A 14,124-nucleotide genomic window follows, 5' to 3' on the forward strand; every position below is an offset into this window, starting at 1 on the left:
TGGAGCTGTCATTCTTAGGAAGTAAGCTATTATCAGCATTATTTTTGGTATGCACACTCCTTAGTTGTCAAGATAAATACACCTGGGACAATGGATCATGAGGCTATGGTAAGGATGCATACATGTACTATCCCTAATCAAGTAGAACAACAGACTGACGTTGCAGTATTATTGACAACCACTTGTTAATTCTAGCTAAAGATTTGTTGGAAAAATGGTGAAACAGTAGAAAAAGAGAGTCAGCATGCATATTGTACTGAACAGAGATAATGGATGGTATCAAATTATGGATATCTGAATATATTCATGAAATTTATAAGAAAGCATTACATATGTGAACTGGGGTTTCCTCCGAACCAATTTTTGATATGTACTACATGTTCTTTCAACTGTCTACAACAGTAGAGTTGTCACATAATAACTTTAAATGCTTTCAGATTTATTCATATAATTTTAATTCAATATAATTAACATCAACTATTTTAAGAAGCTCAATTTTCGTACTGATAAGAGAAGCTTAGAATTTAATTAGTAAAGCTATTTCAAGCATAATCACTATGCTATGAAATCATTATCCCTCTAAAAGAGTATTCTGAAAACACCTGCTAAGATTTTTAGGAGGAAAATTGTTTTTACTCTCAAATCAGTTTTGAAAGCACAAGGATGGAAACATCTTAAACTGAGTTATCTAGATAGATCAAAACGAAGATCAGATGTTCATAGGAATTCCTAGTAGAAGAGATGGGACAGTCCTGGAGTATGAGATCTTTCAATTAGTTTATACAGGATCTTAGAAAGGAAATAACAGCACTGTTAAAGCTTTGAAAATAAATTTTTTGGACAACACTTCTTCCAATTTAAAGAGCACTTTCATATGCACACTTTAAAGTTCTTCATACATACCACTTTGTAGACCTCACAACAACTCTGCAAGGTGATAGTGATTACAATGTTTATATGTGTTTATGTTGCTTTCCTACTTCATGAGTCTCTAGCTGAGGCAACACTTGAACTAGAAATTTTCTGGTCCACAATTCACACTTCTAGCTGTATAATAGCTTTCAAATAATTTAACCAGGGATTGGCAAAATGTCGCCCTCCAGATATTGCTGGAATGCAGTTATTATCATCATTCATCACTGGGTCTGTTGGTAAAGACTGACAGGAGATGAAGTTTAACCATATATGGAGGTCCACATGTTGTCCCTCCTTGGGTTGTCTCTTAGAAAAAATGACTTGCTCAATGTCAGGCAGCATATAAATTTAATAAATTATTAATCTTCACAGTTGGACAGAAGTTCAGAGAAGTTCACAGTTGGACAGAATTCAGGTTTTCCTGGTTTTTGCCCAATATTATCCATTAAGCGTCTCACAAGTTTTTTTTTTTCCTTTAAGGAAATGCCAAATGAAATTCCTTTAGTCTAATCTCTACTTGTTTTTAATACATGAAGAAGGTTGCTGAATCACACCAAAATTCTATCTTGCTCTCCACAGAAATCAATCAGATATTTGCAGGAAGCCCTAAGTCAAGATAGGAATAAAACACCTCTCTTCCATTATTCTTTCCCTGTAATTGAACTGTCAGAAATACACAGTTTTGCTGTGTATTTATTTCTGCATAATATTAATAAGCCATTTATTTTCCTCTATTTCTCTACCATTATCTTTTAAGAAGATAAGGAATATATATAAAGGATAACACATTGGGAAAAGGTTGTAAAATATGGAAGTTGCCATTTTTGTGGATGCAGACAGCAGAAAAGAAAGAGTTACAATACTAAGAACAAGAAATATGGGGATGAGCATCAATATGTGAAATCTACTTTAATGATACAGTTTAGGCATTCAGGTTTGTTCCAAGTGCACTTTGTGCAGAATGGGACCTTATTTACTTATGTTCTTGTAACATCTTCAAAGAAGAGGACAGACTATGTCTTCAGGTACTCCACAGACTCAATTTCCCAAGGGGGAATTTGTATTGGAATGTATACATTACCTCAATGTGTACCATACAACTTTTTAACAATAATTTGCAGGATAGCATGATATGAGTTAACTGGTCATGCAACAATATAATACCATATCACCAATACTGAACAGATGAATGTTCCCCAACTGGCATTCACCAAGGCTGAGAAATTCATGTTGCATAATCCCAAAGGTCATACATGCCCAGGAATGTTAATACTTGATGTCTGGGGGGGGACTGGATTGAAGAAGGATTGGAAAAAACTAAAAACTGTTTTATTAACAAGCTTTATGTAGGACGCATGTTCAAGGTCTATTCCAGATTTTGTCTTTTAAACCATCCTTTAAATAATACAAAATATAACTTAAATAATCACAACATGCCTTCAAAAGGTATATCACTGAAAAATAAACAGATATACATCGTAAGTAGCTTGGACTTGTACAAAAAATAAAGGTGGTATATAAATCTAATAAATAAACACATGACAATTTCTATTGTACAACTAGCTTTTCTAATGAGGATTCTTCAGTTACCTGATATTCCAAAATCCTTACAAGCTACATTTCCAATATACATGCTATTTTGTAAATAACTTGCAAATAAATGTGTATTTCAAAGCTTAGTTTTTACTTTTTTTTTCTTTTTAACTTATATATTACCATTAGCCAAATGAGGCATCATCTATTCTAAAGAGTTGGCACAAATATAACAAATTAATGAGAAGGAGGAAAGTAACTAAACATACCAGACTTAATGTAAAATTAATAATTTCACTATATTTGGTACAGGACCATACATTGCAGGTTCACCATCATCGGATTACAGTAGTTAAATGTCATCTTTGCTAAACATAGCCAATTATTGTTTAGTAAACAAATCAGAGTTGAACAAGTCAAGATTTTTACCTCACTGTGAACCAAACTGCACTTGAGGGCAAAATCCAAAAGTACAATATTTACAAATCTGCCTCCAATAGCATTTACATCTAATACGTAAAGGCCAGTAGCCTCATAAACAATCACATATATACTTATTTAGATGCAAATCACACCGCATGCAATGGCACTAACTTCCAATTAACAAGGCACAGCATTTCAGTTTGAATTTTTGAAACACTGTGGCTATATTCACACCATAAACCACAGTCCGTTTTACTAATAAAGACCATCGGTAAAGCTGTAAATCCTTTATAAACTTCCTTGCTGGGTTCACACCACGCACTAACTCAACAGCCACAGCAGTTTTGCTTAGCGGGTTGTCCCCCGCCCCCAGCCTCTGTAAGACTTCTTACCACCTACTTATAACATGCTGAACGTTCAGCAGACGAAGATCTGAACAGAAATATTCCACCTTTATTATTCATGGTCAACAGGAGCAGCGAAGGGCTGAAAGAAGTTTCTATCTACAGGGACTCGTTTCAGCCCACTTTTTAATGGCTGTTCCCCCCCCAATGCAACGTTATCCTTTAGCAACACCCAACAAATTAAAACCCTATTCCCTAATACTTCTGTTGGGGGGGGGAACCTTTACGGGGTTATATTTACGTTGAAGGACTCCTCGCTGCGACGCGGAAAAGAAAACCAGATCTTTCCCTTCTAAGCCTTTAACTCTCCCCCCCAACTTTGCCCAGCGTTTTACTTTTGAGGTTCTAAAGAGGAACCTCGGGGATCTTGAAACTCGGGGCGCGCACCACAACTTCTTCCTAGGGGGAAGAGGAGATCCGACTCACCTTTCCTCTCCTCCGCCTCCCAGTCCTGCGAAGCCGCCATGCCGGCAAGCCATAACACAGCAACGGCTATTTTGCCCCAAAGCCCCTCCCCCCAGCCTTGGACTGGCGCCTGCACCAATAGGAAACGGCGAGGCGTCTCCCTTCCCCCCAGCTCCCCCTCTTCCCTGGCCCAAAGCATGTCGGGAGCGGGGCGTCTTTTGGTTCACCAGCGGGCTCCGCAAAGAAGAGCTGCATGGAAGATGGGCGTGTCTTCCCGGGGCGGCTGGTCAGCAAAAGACTCCGTTTCCCAGCATGCAGTGGGCCCCCTGAAGGTTCGGTGGGGCGGAGACGGAGCTCGCCGTGACTGTCCCAGAGCGCGAGCTGGTTTAGTCAATCAGAACAATGACTTCGCCGCTGGAGGCTGCGGAGCGAAGCTGAGCCGCGCGCAACGAGCAGTCGCGGCTGTAGTAGTAGCGCTGGCCGCTGGGCAAGGGGGAGGGAGTTGCTGGCAACGGAGGCAGCTGCTGCTGTTTTCTGAGCTGGAGAGGAGCTGCAGCTGTTTCTGGTATTGTTTGCAAAAAGGGGACCAAAAGGCGCACTCTTGAGCATGTGGATTCCTACAGAGCACGAGAAATACGGAGTCGGTGAGTGACATCTCCCTTTGGCACTTGCTGCCTCTCTGTCCTCTCTCTGCAGTCCCCGGGGCGCTTCCGTGGAGCTTGGGAAATAAACCAGAGAGGAATCTCGGCTCGTACACGCTTTACCCTTTGCTCCCGCACCGTTTCCTACCTTTGATCTGGGCAATTCTGCATTTCTCTCATGCCCTGTCCGGGGGGATGTTTGTTTAGGGTTTCGAGAGAAAGAGATTGTACTGGTTTCGCCGTCGCTGCCTCGCAGCTTCTGCTCCTCCTCGCTTTTTGCCTCCCTCGTCCCCGAAGTGTCGTTTGGACAGCTTTGGGATTTAAAAATGTGGAATGAAGAAAAAGGATGAGGGATTATTTATTTATTCATTTGCAAGAGTGGTTGCCATTTGTCGTGGGAAGAGAGCGGTGGCTTCTTTGAATACTGTGTTGGACGCGCTTTTAGCCGCGTATCCGATTAAGCAGCATCTTTCAAAGGCGGGTGGCAGGTCCACTCAGTCCGCGTCCGGAAAAAGCAGTCTAAGCACTGTCGCGATGCTTTCAAAAATGTGTAGTTCGGGCTGTCGAGTGTCAATACAACTTAAAACTGCCACCTCCTTTGTAAATCGTGAGCAGCACCGAGGTACGCGTGAATATGATGTGTGTTTAGTTTGAAATTGGATAGTAGCCTACTTCTAGTGCCGGTGATGTTTTTGTTCTCCTGCTTGTTCGGATACAAAAGTGCTTGCATTACACAAGAAAATAGACTGAGTATTATCAAGGAAGTTATAGCGTGGGGCAGAGGAAAAGCTGTTTCCATCTCCTCCACTCTACAAAAGGTGAACAACAAAGGACATTAGATGTTGACTGATGAATGTGGAATTTCGCATCCTTCTCTCCTCCCCCATCCGCTGAATATTAAAAAAAAACCAAAACACTTACTCTGTTTATTCTTTTCCTAGTCTGATACTTAAGAAACTGTCAAAAATTAATAATAATACCAAATATATAACTAAGCCTCTCTTTTTAAGCTGGGCTTTGAGGCAGTGATAGAAACATTTCCTACCATGTACTTTTTTTTATTCAGATAAAAAATAATCAAAAGATCAAGAACATCTGCATTGATTTTCCTTCATAAACTGGTTTTTGCTAGGTTCTTTTACCATTTCTGACTTGGGATTGGGGTAGAGCTACTTTTCAGCTGGTAAGCAAGTGGTGAACCCCAAGATTATTTGCATGGAAGGAAGCCCTACCACCTGAATTAGCTTCTTGGTAAATATATATAGGATTGAATTAGAAGAATGCTTCTTGGTTTTTAAGTCTTCTGAAGAAAAAGAAAGCATTAATACTTGCACAAAATAGCTAGTGAAGGGCATGACAAAAATGTTATGAATTTGAGATATGCCACATTGCTGAACAGTGTATAAAATAAAACAGTTCTAACAAAAAAGGAAATACTTCCCTGTATGAGATCACGTTATGCGTAATAGTTAGTTGGAGGTAAGACAGGTCTCATACAACTAGCATACTTAAAATTGATCCCAGATGCTGTTTCTGACCCAAATATTAACTTACAAAGATCATTGATGGGATTTAATTTCTTGATTTCTGGCTAGATATTGATTAGGCCTACTGCAACTATGCACATGGATTTCAAAACCACTCTAATATTTAATGGAATGGCATGTGCGATATTACTGGTCAAATATTTCAAGGTATAATACTTTCTTGCTTTTTTAAGACTCTTGTTTAAGAAAGGGAAAATGAAGACATAAAGCGTGTCAGTAAATAACATTTTTATTTATTCCACAGTTGTTTTAGCTGCATGGAAAGGAAAAGAAATACTATTCAAAAGTAACATGCTGAACTATAACAATTCACTTACAACATTCATCTGGCTGACTATGTTTAATGCTTTGGATGTTGTTCCCTCTCTAAATATAATTGTTTTTTCTATAGAAGAGTATCAGTTTTGCTAAACTATTACCAATTTAATGTAGGAGTGTAACATGCCCTTTTGTGATATATGAATAAAGTATTTTTGAACTTGCCTTTAAGTATGGGTCTCTTTCTTGTTTTGTTCTAATCATGAGCCATTGTGTTGCACTGAGAATTAGAAGCCTATTGTCACTGACTGATGGGTGTAAATGTGCTGTCTTATGAATAGCTTTAGTGTTGAGTCAGTGTTCTTTTGGGGAGATTGCTTGTATGCTTGCTAGGGGACCCCTAAGGAAATAATTCATTAGCACAGTCAATCACCAGAGTGGGTTTCATCTTAAAATTAGTTGTGGAACCTAAGTAAAATCCCTGGGATGCCAATGGCTTACCAGTCTGGATAACAACAAGATATCTGCAGGGGAATGTTGTTCAGCCTTTCTGCATTTAAACTCATGATTGTTGGATAAGGCTTTATTGCTTTAGATGTAATTGTTTCAGTACACCATAGGCTTGCCACTAGCCTTCTGCTTGCTGCTTGGGATGCAGTCTGATTTTATGTGTATTTGTTGAGAACTAATTCCTGCTAAGGTTGAGAGGGTTTACTTCCAAATAATTGTATGTTAGAGAGCAGCACTACCACACAGTCTTAGCAGATTTGCTGAAAAGTTCAATGGCACTTGGATTTAAAAAAAAACAAAAAACACTATGCAGGACTGTAGTTATGCAGCCTGTCTTTATGCAAAGTTGGGCAAAGCCTTTTAAGTATTGATTTCACCTCACTCTGCATAGAAAGACAGACTTACGACTAATTTTATACACATTGATTTAGAAGTACTGTAAGTTCTTTCAGCTAAAGTTGAGTAGTTACTTCAAAGCTCAGGGACTGCCAACACTGCCCCCTCCTTCTGAATCATTCTAAAAATACAGATCTTCACATTGGTGGAGGTGGCGCCATCAGTCAATGTGGCCTAGGGGTGTCATATACCCTTGAGCTATCATTGAGTCCCAGTATATTCAATTGTAGCCTTATTCTGTTATCCTAAACTTACTTTACTAGGGCATAAATCCGTTAGATACATAGGCACCTATGTCTGATGAGATTACAGACCCTAAATGTCTTTACATATAAACAGTAATCTAATTATATTTCTGAGTAAATAAACTTGATTAAATTAATTGAACTATTAATTTGTTAACCACAGTGTTGCAAAAGGACGGTTTCTTTAATCTTTGAAATTAGGTTAGCATGAAATACTGGGCTTTGCACAGAGTGAACCAATTTTAAGGTTTATATTAGCCACTGGCACTTGGATTGAACAGCAAAATGGATTAAAATTATGCTATTGTAGTATTTACTATACATGGTGCTTTATTCCTCCCTGCCTTGGTAATGTGTTTAACAAGAAGCTCAACCCATTAGAGGGATAAGGTGTTTCTAGAACCTACCAGTACTCTCAGGAGATTTAACATCAACCTGTATTAATTTCTTTAATATGTAAACAAAATGGAAGCTAACGTCAGCTCAGGTATTATTATAAACCTGCTTCATTTAGTAATGAACACGACTGCTAGGGATGCTCACAATGTTTGCATTAAAGTGCTTTGAATTCAAAATACCCTGCTACAAGCAGAAAATGGGCTTATTTGAGCCTTTTAGAAATATCTTGAACTCAAAACTGAACAATTCACACACTTTTTCAAGTTTGGAGCAGTTCCAAATGCACAAACAGCCTGTTTTGCACTTGTAGCAGCTGTTTAATGGGCAGAATGGAGTTTTTTGAATTCAAGATGGTTCAATTCAAAACAATTTACACACTACTAATGAGCACTGCATGTACTCTATTGTTATGTATTAAGGTCTATGGTTTAGCTGAAAGTCAGCAAATGAGTTAATTGAGAAATGTATTTCTCCTGAAATGAACAATTGAGTGGTCTAGTTGAATTTGGAGTTAACCAATCTGATATCACTGCTGTTTAAACTTCTGCATATTTTGGTTAGTGGAATGGCTCAAACTTTTAATCAAAGGTTAAAGTGGGCATAGAACAACTATACTCAATATGAGGCCCTTAATGGTTTATGTCACTCTGGAGGAGATATCCAGTGGGGCACCAGAGTTTTGTTCTGGGCACGGTATGCCAACATTTACATAAATAATGGCAAATAGCCATTCCCTCTAAATGACTTAGAGAAGAGAAAGGTTGCTTAACAGATTGACGTATGCCACAAAGATGGTGGGAGATTGTTAATACTTCAGAAGAGAGGCTCAAGGTTGATTTGAACACTGGACCCTATCCAACCCTCTCTAGAAAAGAACAGCTCCCAAAGCAAAGTCTGAGACATCAGTTTGCACAACAAAGAGGTGGCTGAGATCCAGATGTCTGAGTAGCAGCTGGGATGAAAAGAGACTTTTCAAGCCCAAAGGCAGTTTCCTCTTGGGGTGACCATTTAAATTGGCATCCTATTTTCACAAGTTAAATTAGTCTTGTGCTATGTGCAAAATCAGGGGTGAATTTTCTATAAAAGTTGGCAAAACCCAGAATGTTGGAGATCTTTAAAATTTCTAGGTGTTGGCCATGTAAGTAGAGACTGCATTTTTTGAAGGATCCATCTGCACGCTTTCTGTAGAGATCTTTTAAACCAGTGGTCTAATTGAAGAAGGCACATTTTTCCAACTTACTGTAGAGTTTGTTTTTGCATAGGCACTGTAATACATTCCTGTTATGAGTAGAATATAGTGAAAGATCTTCTGAAAAAATCAAAATGTCATCCAGATGAATGACTAAGTACTTGTCCAAAATATATGAGAATATCTCATTCATAAATCTGGAGAATTTGGCAAGCATGTAATTAAACCAAAGTGCATTACTATGTATTCAAATTTACCATACTAAGTATCAGTCTGTTAAGTATTCATGTCCCTCTTCACCTGAATCAAATTATAAACTCCTCTCAAGTCCAGTTCAGTGAAATACATATCTCCTGAAGGCAAGTCTGAAAGAAGAAGCAGTGATAGTGGTCCCTAATGGTCACAGAGTGCAGAATCCTAGCAACATGGATAGGTTTTGAAGAATTGTCTTTCCTTTTACCAGGAGGGGAAAAAAAAAAGACTGCAAATGAGGAAAAGGAAAAATCAGATTATTGTCCAGAAACTCTTTTGATGTGGTTAACTCTTTAGTAGACATGGGATATTGCTTTTTAACTGGGATCTGGCTCCCAGGTATTAAGATGATGGTCTAGTCACATACCTGATGAAAAGGCAAATAGCCATTCCCTCTTCCCCCAAGACATCAGCAAAATCTGCCTACTTTCCTGGAAAGAAGGAGGTTTAGACAGTGGTTTGGGAGGGAGAGAAGGAAGAGTTGGATGCCTGCAAATGGTGCTGGTAACATCTTTTGAGAGGAAACAGTTTCTTCCTTCCAGTGAAATCAAGATTATGGGTCTGAAACCAGTCTATCCTCAAGACAGTTGGGACATGCATGGAAGCAGTAAATATAGTTGGAAGAATTCTTCATTGTCTTTATTTCCAGCTACACGTTGCAGTACAGGACTTGATTAGAGGGGCCTGCCATTGATCATCTCCGTCTGAATAGGCTTTACCAGCTATTGTGTGGGCAAGTCAAACTGTCACGCAATAGCTTTGTCTATGTAATTGGTAGTTGCCCCAGAATCCAGAAGAGGTGAGAGCTGGAATTCTGAGCCCATGGAAGTGTAAAGACTAAAGGGAATTAGGTGAAAGGATGCTGATTATCCAGCCAGGTTTCAGGCTGGAGTTCAGTACAGAGATGGCATTGGTTGTGCTTGTTGATGACCTATGGTGGAGCTGGGATGGGGGTGGTGTGTCTATCCTTGTGCTCCTTGGTCTTTTAGCTGCTTTTGATACTGCCAGTCATGGTATCTTGGGCTGACTGCAAGGTTTGGGAGTTGGAGGCACCATGTTATGGTGGTTCTCTTAACTTCTTTGGGGCTGGTTCCAGTCAGTGTTGGTAGGGAGGGAGAGACTGAACCTGAGGCCCCTGCTTTGCAGGGAGCCTCTGAGCTTGACACATTTTCCCCTTCTGTTTAACATCTACATGAAACCATTGAGGAAGGTCATCCTTCAGCTTAGGATCCGATATCATCTATATACCTTTGTAAGGTTTAAGCAGCCTATGTTGCTTCTTACTCCCACCAAACTCCAAAAATGCAACCCTGACCACTCTTCGAAGCTCTAAGAGCTGCAGAAGAAATGTTAGCAGGTTGCACCTGACGCATTGGCTAAACTTTTTGCACATGTAACTTAGTGCTGTCATGATCATTTACAGGATCATGTTATCCTGCAAATGATTTTAAAAATGAAGTGTTTTCACCTTTCATGAATAAATACTTTACAAACTCCCTAAGAAAGATAGGTCTCAATCTACTAGCAACCAGTTTAATCAAGAAAGCATGCCAGAACTAGTTGATATGTCGGTGTAACTTACCACATCAGAGGCATCTTAGTTATCTGTCAGGTATTTGTCACTCTCTCCTCAGTGTTTGCAAACATATCCAGGTGGAAAAACAGAAGGTTTGGGTTAGCATTTGGCAGGACACATGTTCTGCAGACCTTCTATAATACCTGGACGCTTCACTTTATGTTGATGAAATCTGTGGTTAAAGGATATAAATTACTTTATTTGGAGAAGAAGGAAAGGTGGAAACACAATGAAAACAGCATCTAATTTCTGTTAGGTAAAATACTGTAATGAAAAAAAACCCCTGACAATATGATTGCATAGCACATATGGTTTGTAGTCCTCAATTTTATTGTACACATTTGTATAATCTGAATATGCAGTATATATAATCTTTTCAAAGGCAAAAGGTTGGAAGGACTTAGCTCCAGAGTAAGGAGAATAATTCTGCTCCGTGATTTCTGATTTTTAAAACTAAAGACACAGTAAACAAATTTAACAACAAAAAGGTTGGTTTGTAGGCATGCAGCAGTTTGTGTTACAGACAATCATTATGTATTAAGACATTCCTTATTTACACTGAACAGTTCAGAAAGTAGTCATAACCAACTGCTACTCCTCATTTCTCAGCAATGAAGGCAGTACCAGGGACTCGTGCCATCATCTACTTTAGCAGTTTGAAAAGTGGATCAAAATTTGCAGATCTGAATCTGCAGTGGAAGTAGTATGTGTTTGCATCCTATGGATGAAAATGTATGAAGCTATAAATACAAATCTTTCATTGGAGGAAGTCTTCAAATAATCTTTTAACTTGATGCCTTCAGATATTTTGAGGGCTACAACTCCTAGAATACCCCGTCAGCATATCCACATTGCATGAATGAGCAAATGGATTTTGTCAAAAATAATCTTATTCTAGGTTGTGTTAATTTGACATTTTACTGTAGAATGGAAGGAAATGACAACTTCCCATAGAAAAGCAGATTCATACTCTTGCAGATACTAATACTGCAGATGTATACTGAGGTGTGACTTGCAGAAGAAATCTTGAATCTCTTTATTAGAAACTGTTGTGGAGTAGTTGCTAGATAGGTGGGTGGGTAGTCAGAGTGAATATTTTTATTTAAAATAAGTATATATTTTGACTATAACTTAATTTTATTCAGTTCAACACAACAATAACAAAACATATGAAGGAATAAAAGATTAAATTATGCTAAAACATGGTTATGATAGTGAAGCAGTACTGTTATGAACTGTCATCTGTCAAGATGAATAAAAAGTGTCTTGAACAGATGCCTAAACTGAAATAAAATTGGCGGATGCTTCATCTATAGGGGAAGGTGCCACAGTTAAAAAAAAAAAAAATCCATGGTGGTTGGGCAGTGGGTTATCCATAACTGTTGGTGATCACAGTGGCCATGGATGTGTATCGGAGAAAGAGTTCTCTGAGTTATTTAGGGTCTTGCAAGTTAATACCACAACCTTAAGTGTAAAGGATTTGATAGCTAGTTCTCTCATCCGTTACATTATTTGACTATGACTAGGCATAAGAATCGCATTTTATATTAGCTATAGCTGATTTTTAAGGGCCACAATGGACAAACAATCTGTCCGGACACAATGAATGCTGGCTTGTCAACTGGAGATAGTTAAAAAACAAAACATACCCATCCCCTTTCTTCTTACTTTGGAAACTTGCACTTTTAATTACAATAATGAGCTTTATGCTGGCTCAGAGTTGCTAACCCCACATTTAAGCAAATTTCTGGCCATTCTGATCAATTTTACTTACAATTTCTAATATCCATGATGCTACATCATATGCAAAAATGTGCCGCTGACCGATTAATAAGCCCAGTAAATTTTATGATTTGTTCTTTTTTATATGTAACCTGCTTTTCACTATTGAGTTTTATTTTGTACTGGTCTTTGAGCACAACAAAGATATTTGCAACAATGATGAGTAACCCCTGACTAGGTACCTGATTCTTCATGGGAGGATATCTCTGTTCAGTACAGATCAAGAATTACTTGAATCTGAGAATTACTTACCCATAAGATTTCTCTCTTAGCAAGATTCAGGTTCAGTTGGTATACAGTTCTGGAATAAGTTTTTGGGCCTTCCAGCTAAAGGAGTTTAGGGAAACTGAGCTGAAGAAGCTAGGCTGACTTCCAAAACTGGTATCCTCCAGATGTGTTAAGACTTCATGCTGATTCTGGGAATTGTTATCCAAAGCACATCTGGCAGTCTTGGGAATGATTGATCTGATATAAAACTTCAAATGGCAACTAAGGAAGGGTACCCAATTGAATGCTTTGTCACATAAAAATACCTTGCATTGTTAAAGTAGGTGTTAGAGAAAAGATTTCTAGCGAAACTTAGTGATGTGCAAATTTTTTTCAACTCCTCCCCAGTGTTACTCAGATATTGTTCCCTGTAGCCTTCTTACAACAGTAACTCCCAAAGGTAGTGGATGAGTTGTTTTCTATCATTTTATGATATTCTAGTGGGCCATACAGAAATCAGGACCCATAGTTAAATTGGAGCCCAAGGCTAGATGAATTGGATTACTCCCTAAGTCTTTTTCTTACACTTTCAAGACAAATCCTAAGACTCCTTGCTGAATGGTCAGTTTATTTAGAATGCTAATTGTCTCTTGTCTTCTGTAAGTGGTGGAAATTTATATATAAAATGAGAACTAAATATTTGCAGTAGAGTCCAGTATAAGGGATTCTTTTATAGAGCTGCACCTGTGACGTTAGTTAGCAAGAAGTGGCAATAGAAGGTTAGTATAAATAAGGTAAGATAAGGATCACAGAAGAGAGATGATGCAGATTCTAACTTTGTACAAAGGTGCAAAGTAAATATTTAATTTTACTGAAAGAGTTGATATTTTCTTCAGCATAAATTGAAACAGAGCTATTACTTATACAGTGATATACATCTTATAGATGTATCTAAATCTTAAAACCAGAGCTGTGGCAAGGAGTTCAGTTATATATTTAGCTTTGATCACAAGGCTGGGCCACTATAACTGTCTGATTTAAAGTTGCATCAATACACCTTTAGAGTTTGCATATGTGCGAAAAATCCAGAGACCCTTTAATCAACAAAGATGTGCAGAACTTTTATTCAATGTGTTATGTGAAATAGCCACCTCTACTCCCTGCATCTTTTTTTAGTACTTTGTGGTTTTATTAAAACAGAGCTTTCCTGCAATATACCTTTCTGTGGTAAGGAAATAAGCTCCAGGAAACAAAATACCTCAAGCTAGTATGCCAGTGGTCCTTTTTAACTGTCTTGGTATTACTCAATCATGAGTAATCAGAGTTGTCACTTTAAAATAACATATATATGTCTGCTGCCCGCAGCTTCTGCTTTTTGAATACCTGGCCTATCATTTCTACTTACCAAATCATAAAGGAAGAATACGTGGAGCTATTGCATG

The 14,124-nt window shown here is 38.3% G+C and overlaps 2 protein-coding genes across 4 annotated transcripts in view; one reads left to right on the forward strand and one right to left on the reverse strand.

Moving 5' to 3' along the window:
• Positions 1–3,819, reverse strand: part of ZNF277 (zinc finger protein 277) — a 38,069-nt gene extending 34,250 nt beyond the window's left edge. Inside the window, exon 1 of the mRNA XM_007426683.4 lies at positions 3,702–3,819. Coding sequence (XP_007426745.1) covers positions 3,702–3,741 — 40 coding nt within the window. The 5' untranslated portion in view covers positions 3,742–3,819. The remainder of the gene's footprint in view (positions 1–3,701) is intronic.
• Positions 3,820–4,012: 193 nt separating this feature from the next.
• DOCK4 (dedicator of cytokinesis 4) overlaps positions 4,013–14,124 on the forward strand; it is a 220,746-nt gene continuing 210,634 nt past the window's right edge. Inside the window, exon 1 of one of the 3 annotated variants that reach the window (XM_088141722.1) lies at positions 4,013–4,324. In XM_088141722.1, coding sequence (XP_087997848.1) covers positions 4,288–4,324 — 37 coding nt within the window. In that variant the 5' untranslated portion in view covers positions 4,013–4,287. The remainder of the gene's footprint in view (positions 4,325–14,124) is intronic. The other 2 variants (XM_088141721.1, XM_007426684.4) reach the window with 2 other exon arrangements.

The sequence above is a fragment of the Python bivittatus genome, unplaced genomic scaffold (genome assembly GCF_059951505.1).
Source record: "Python bivittatus isolate LINGU-HERP-01145 unplaced genomic scaffold, Pbiv_v1 ctg000330_np1212, whole genome shotgun sequence".
Taxonomy (NCBI): domain Eukaryota; kingdom Metazoa; phylum Chordata; class Lepidosauria; order Squamata; family Pythonidae; genus Python; species Python bivittatus.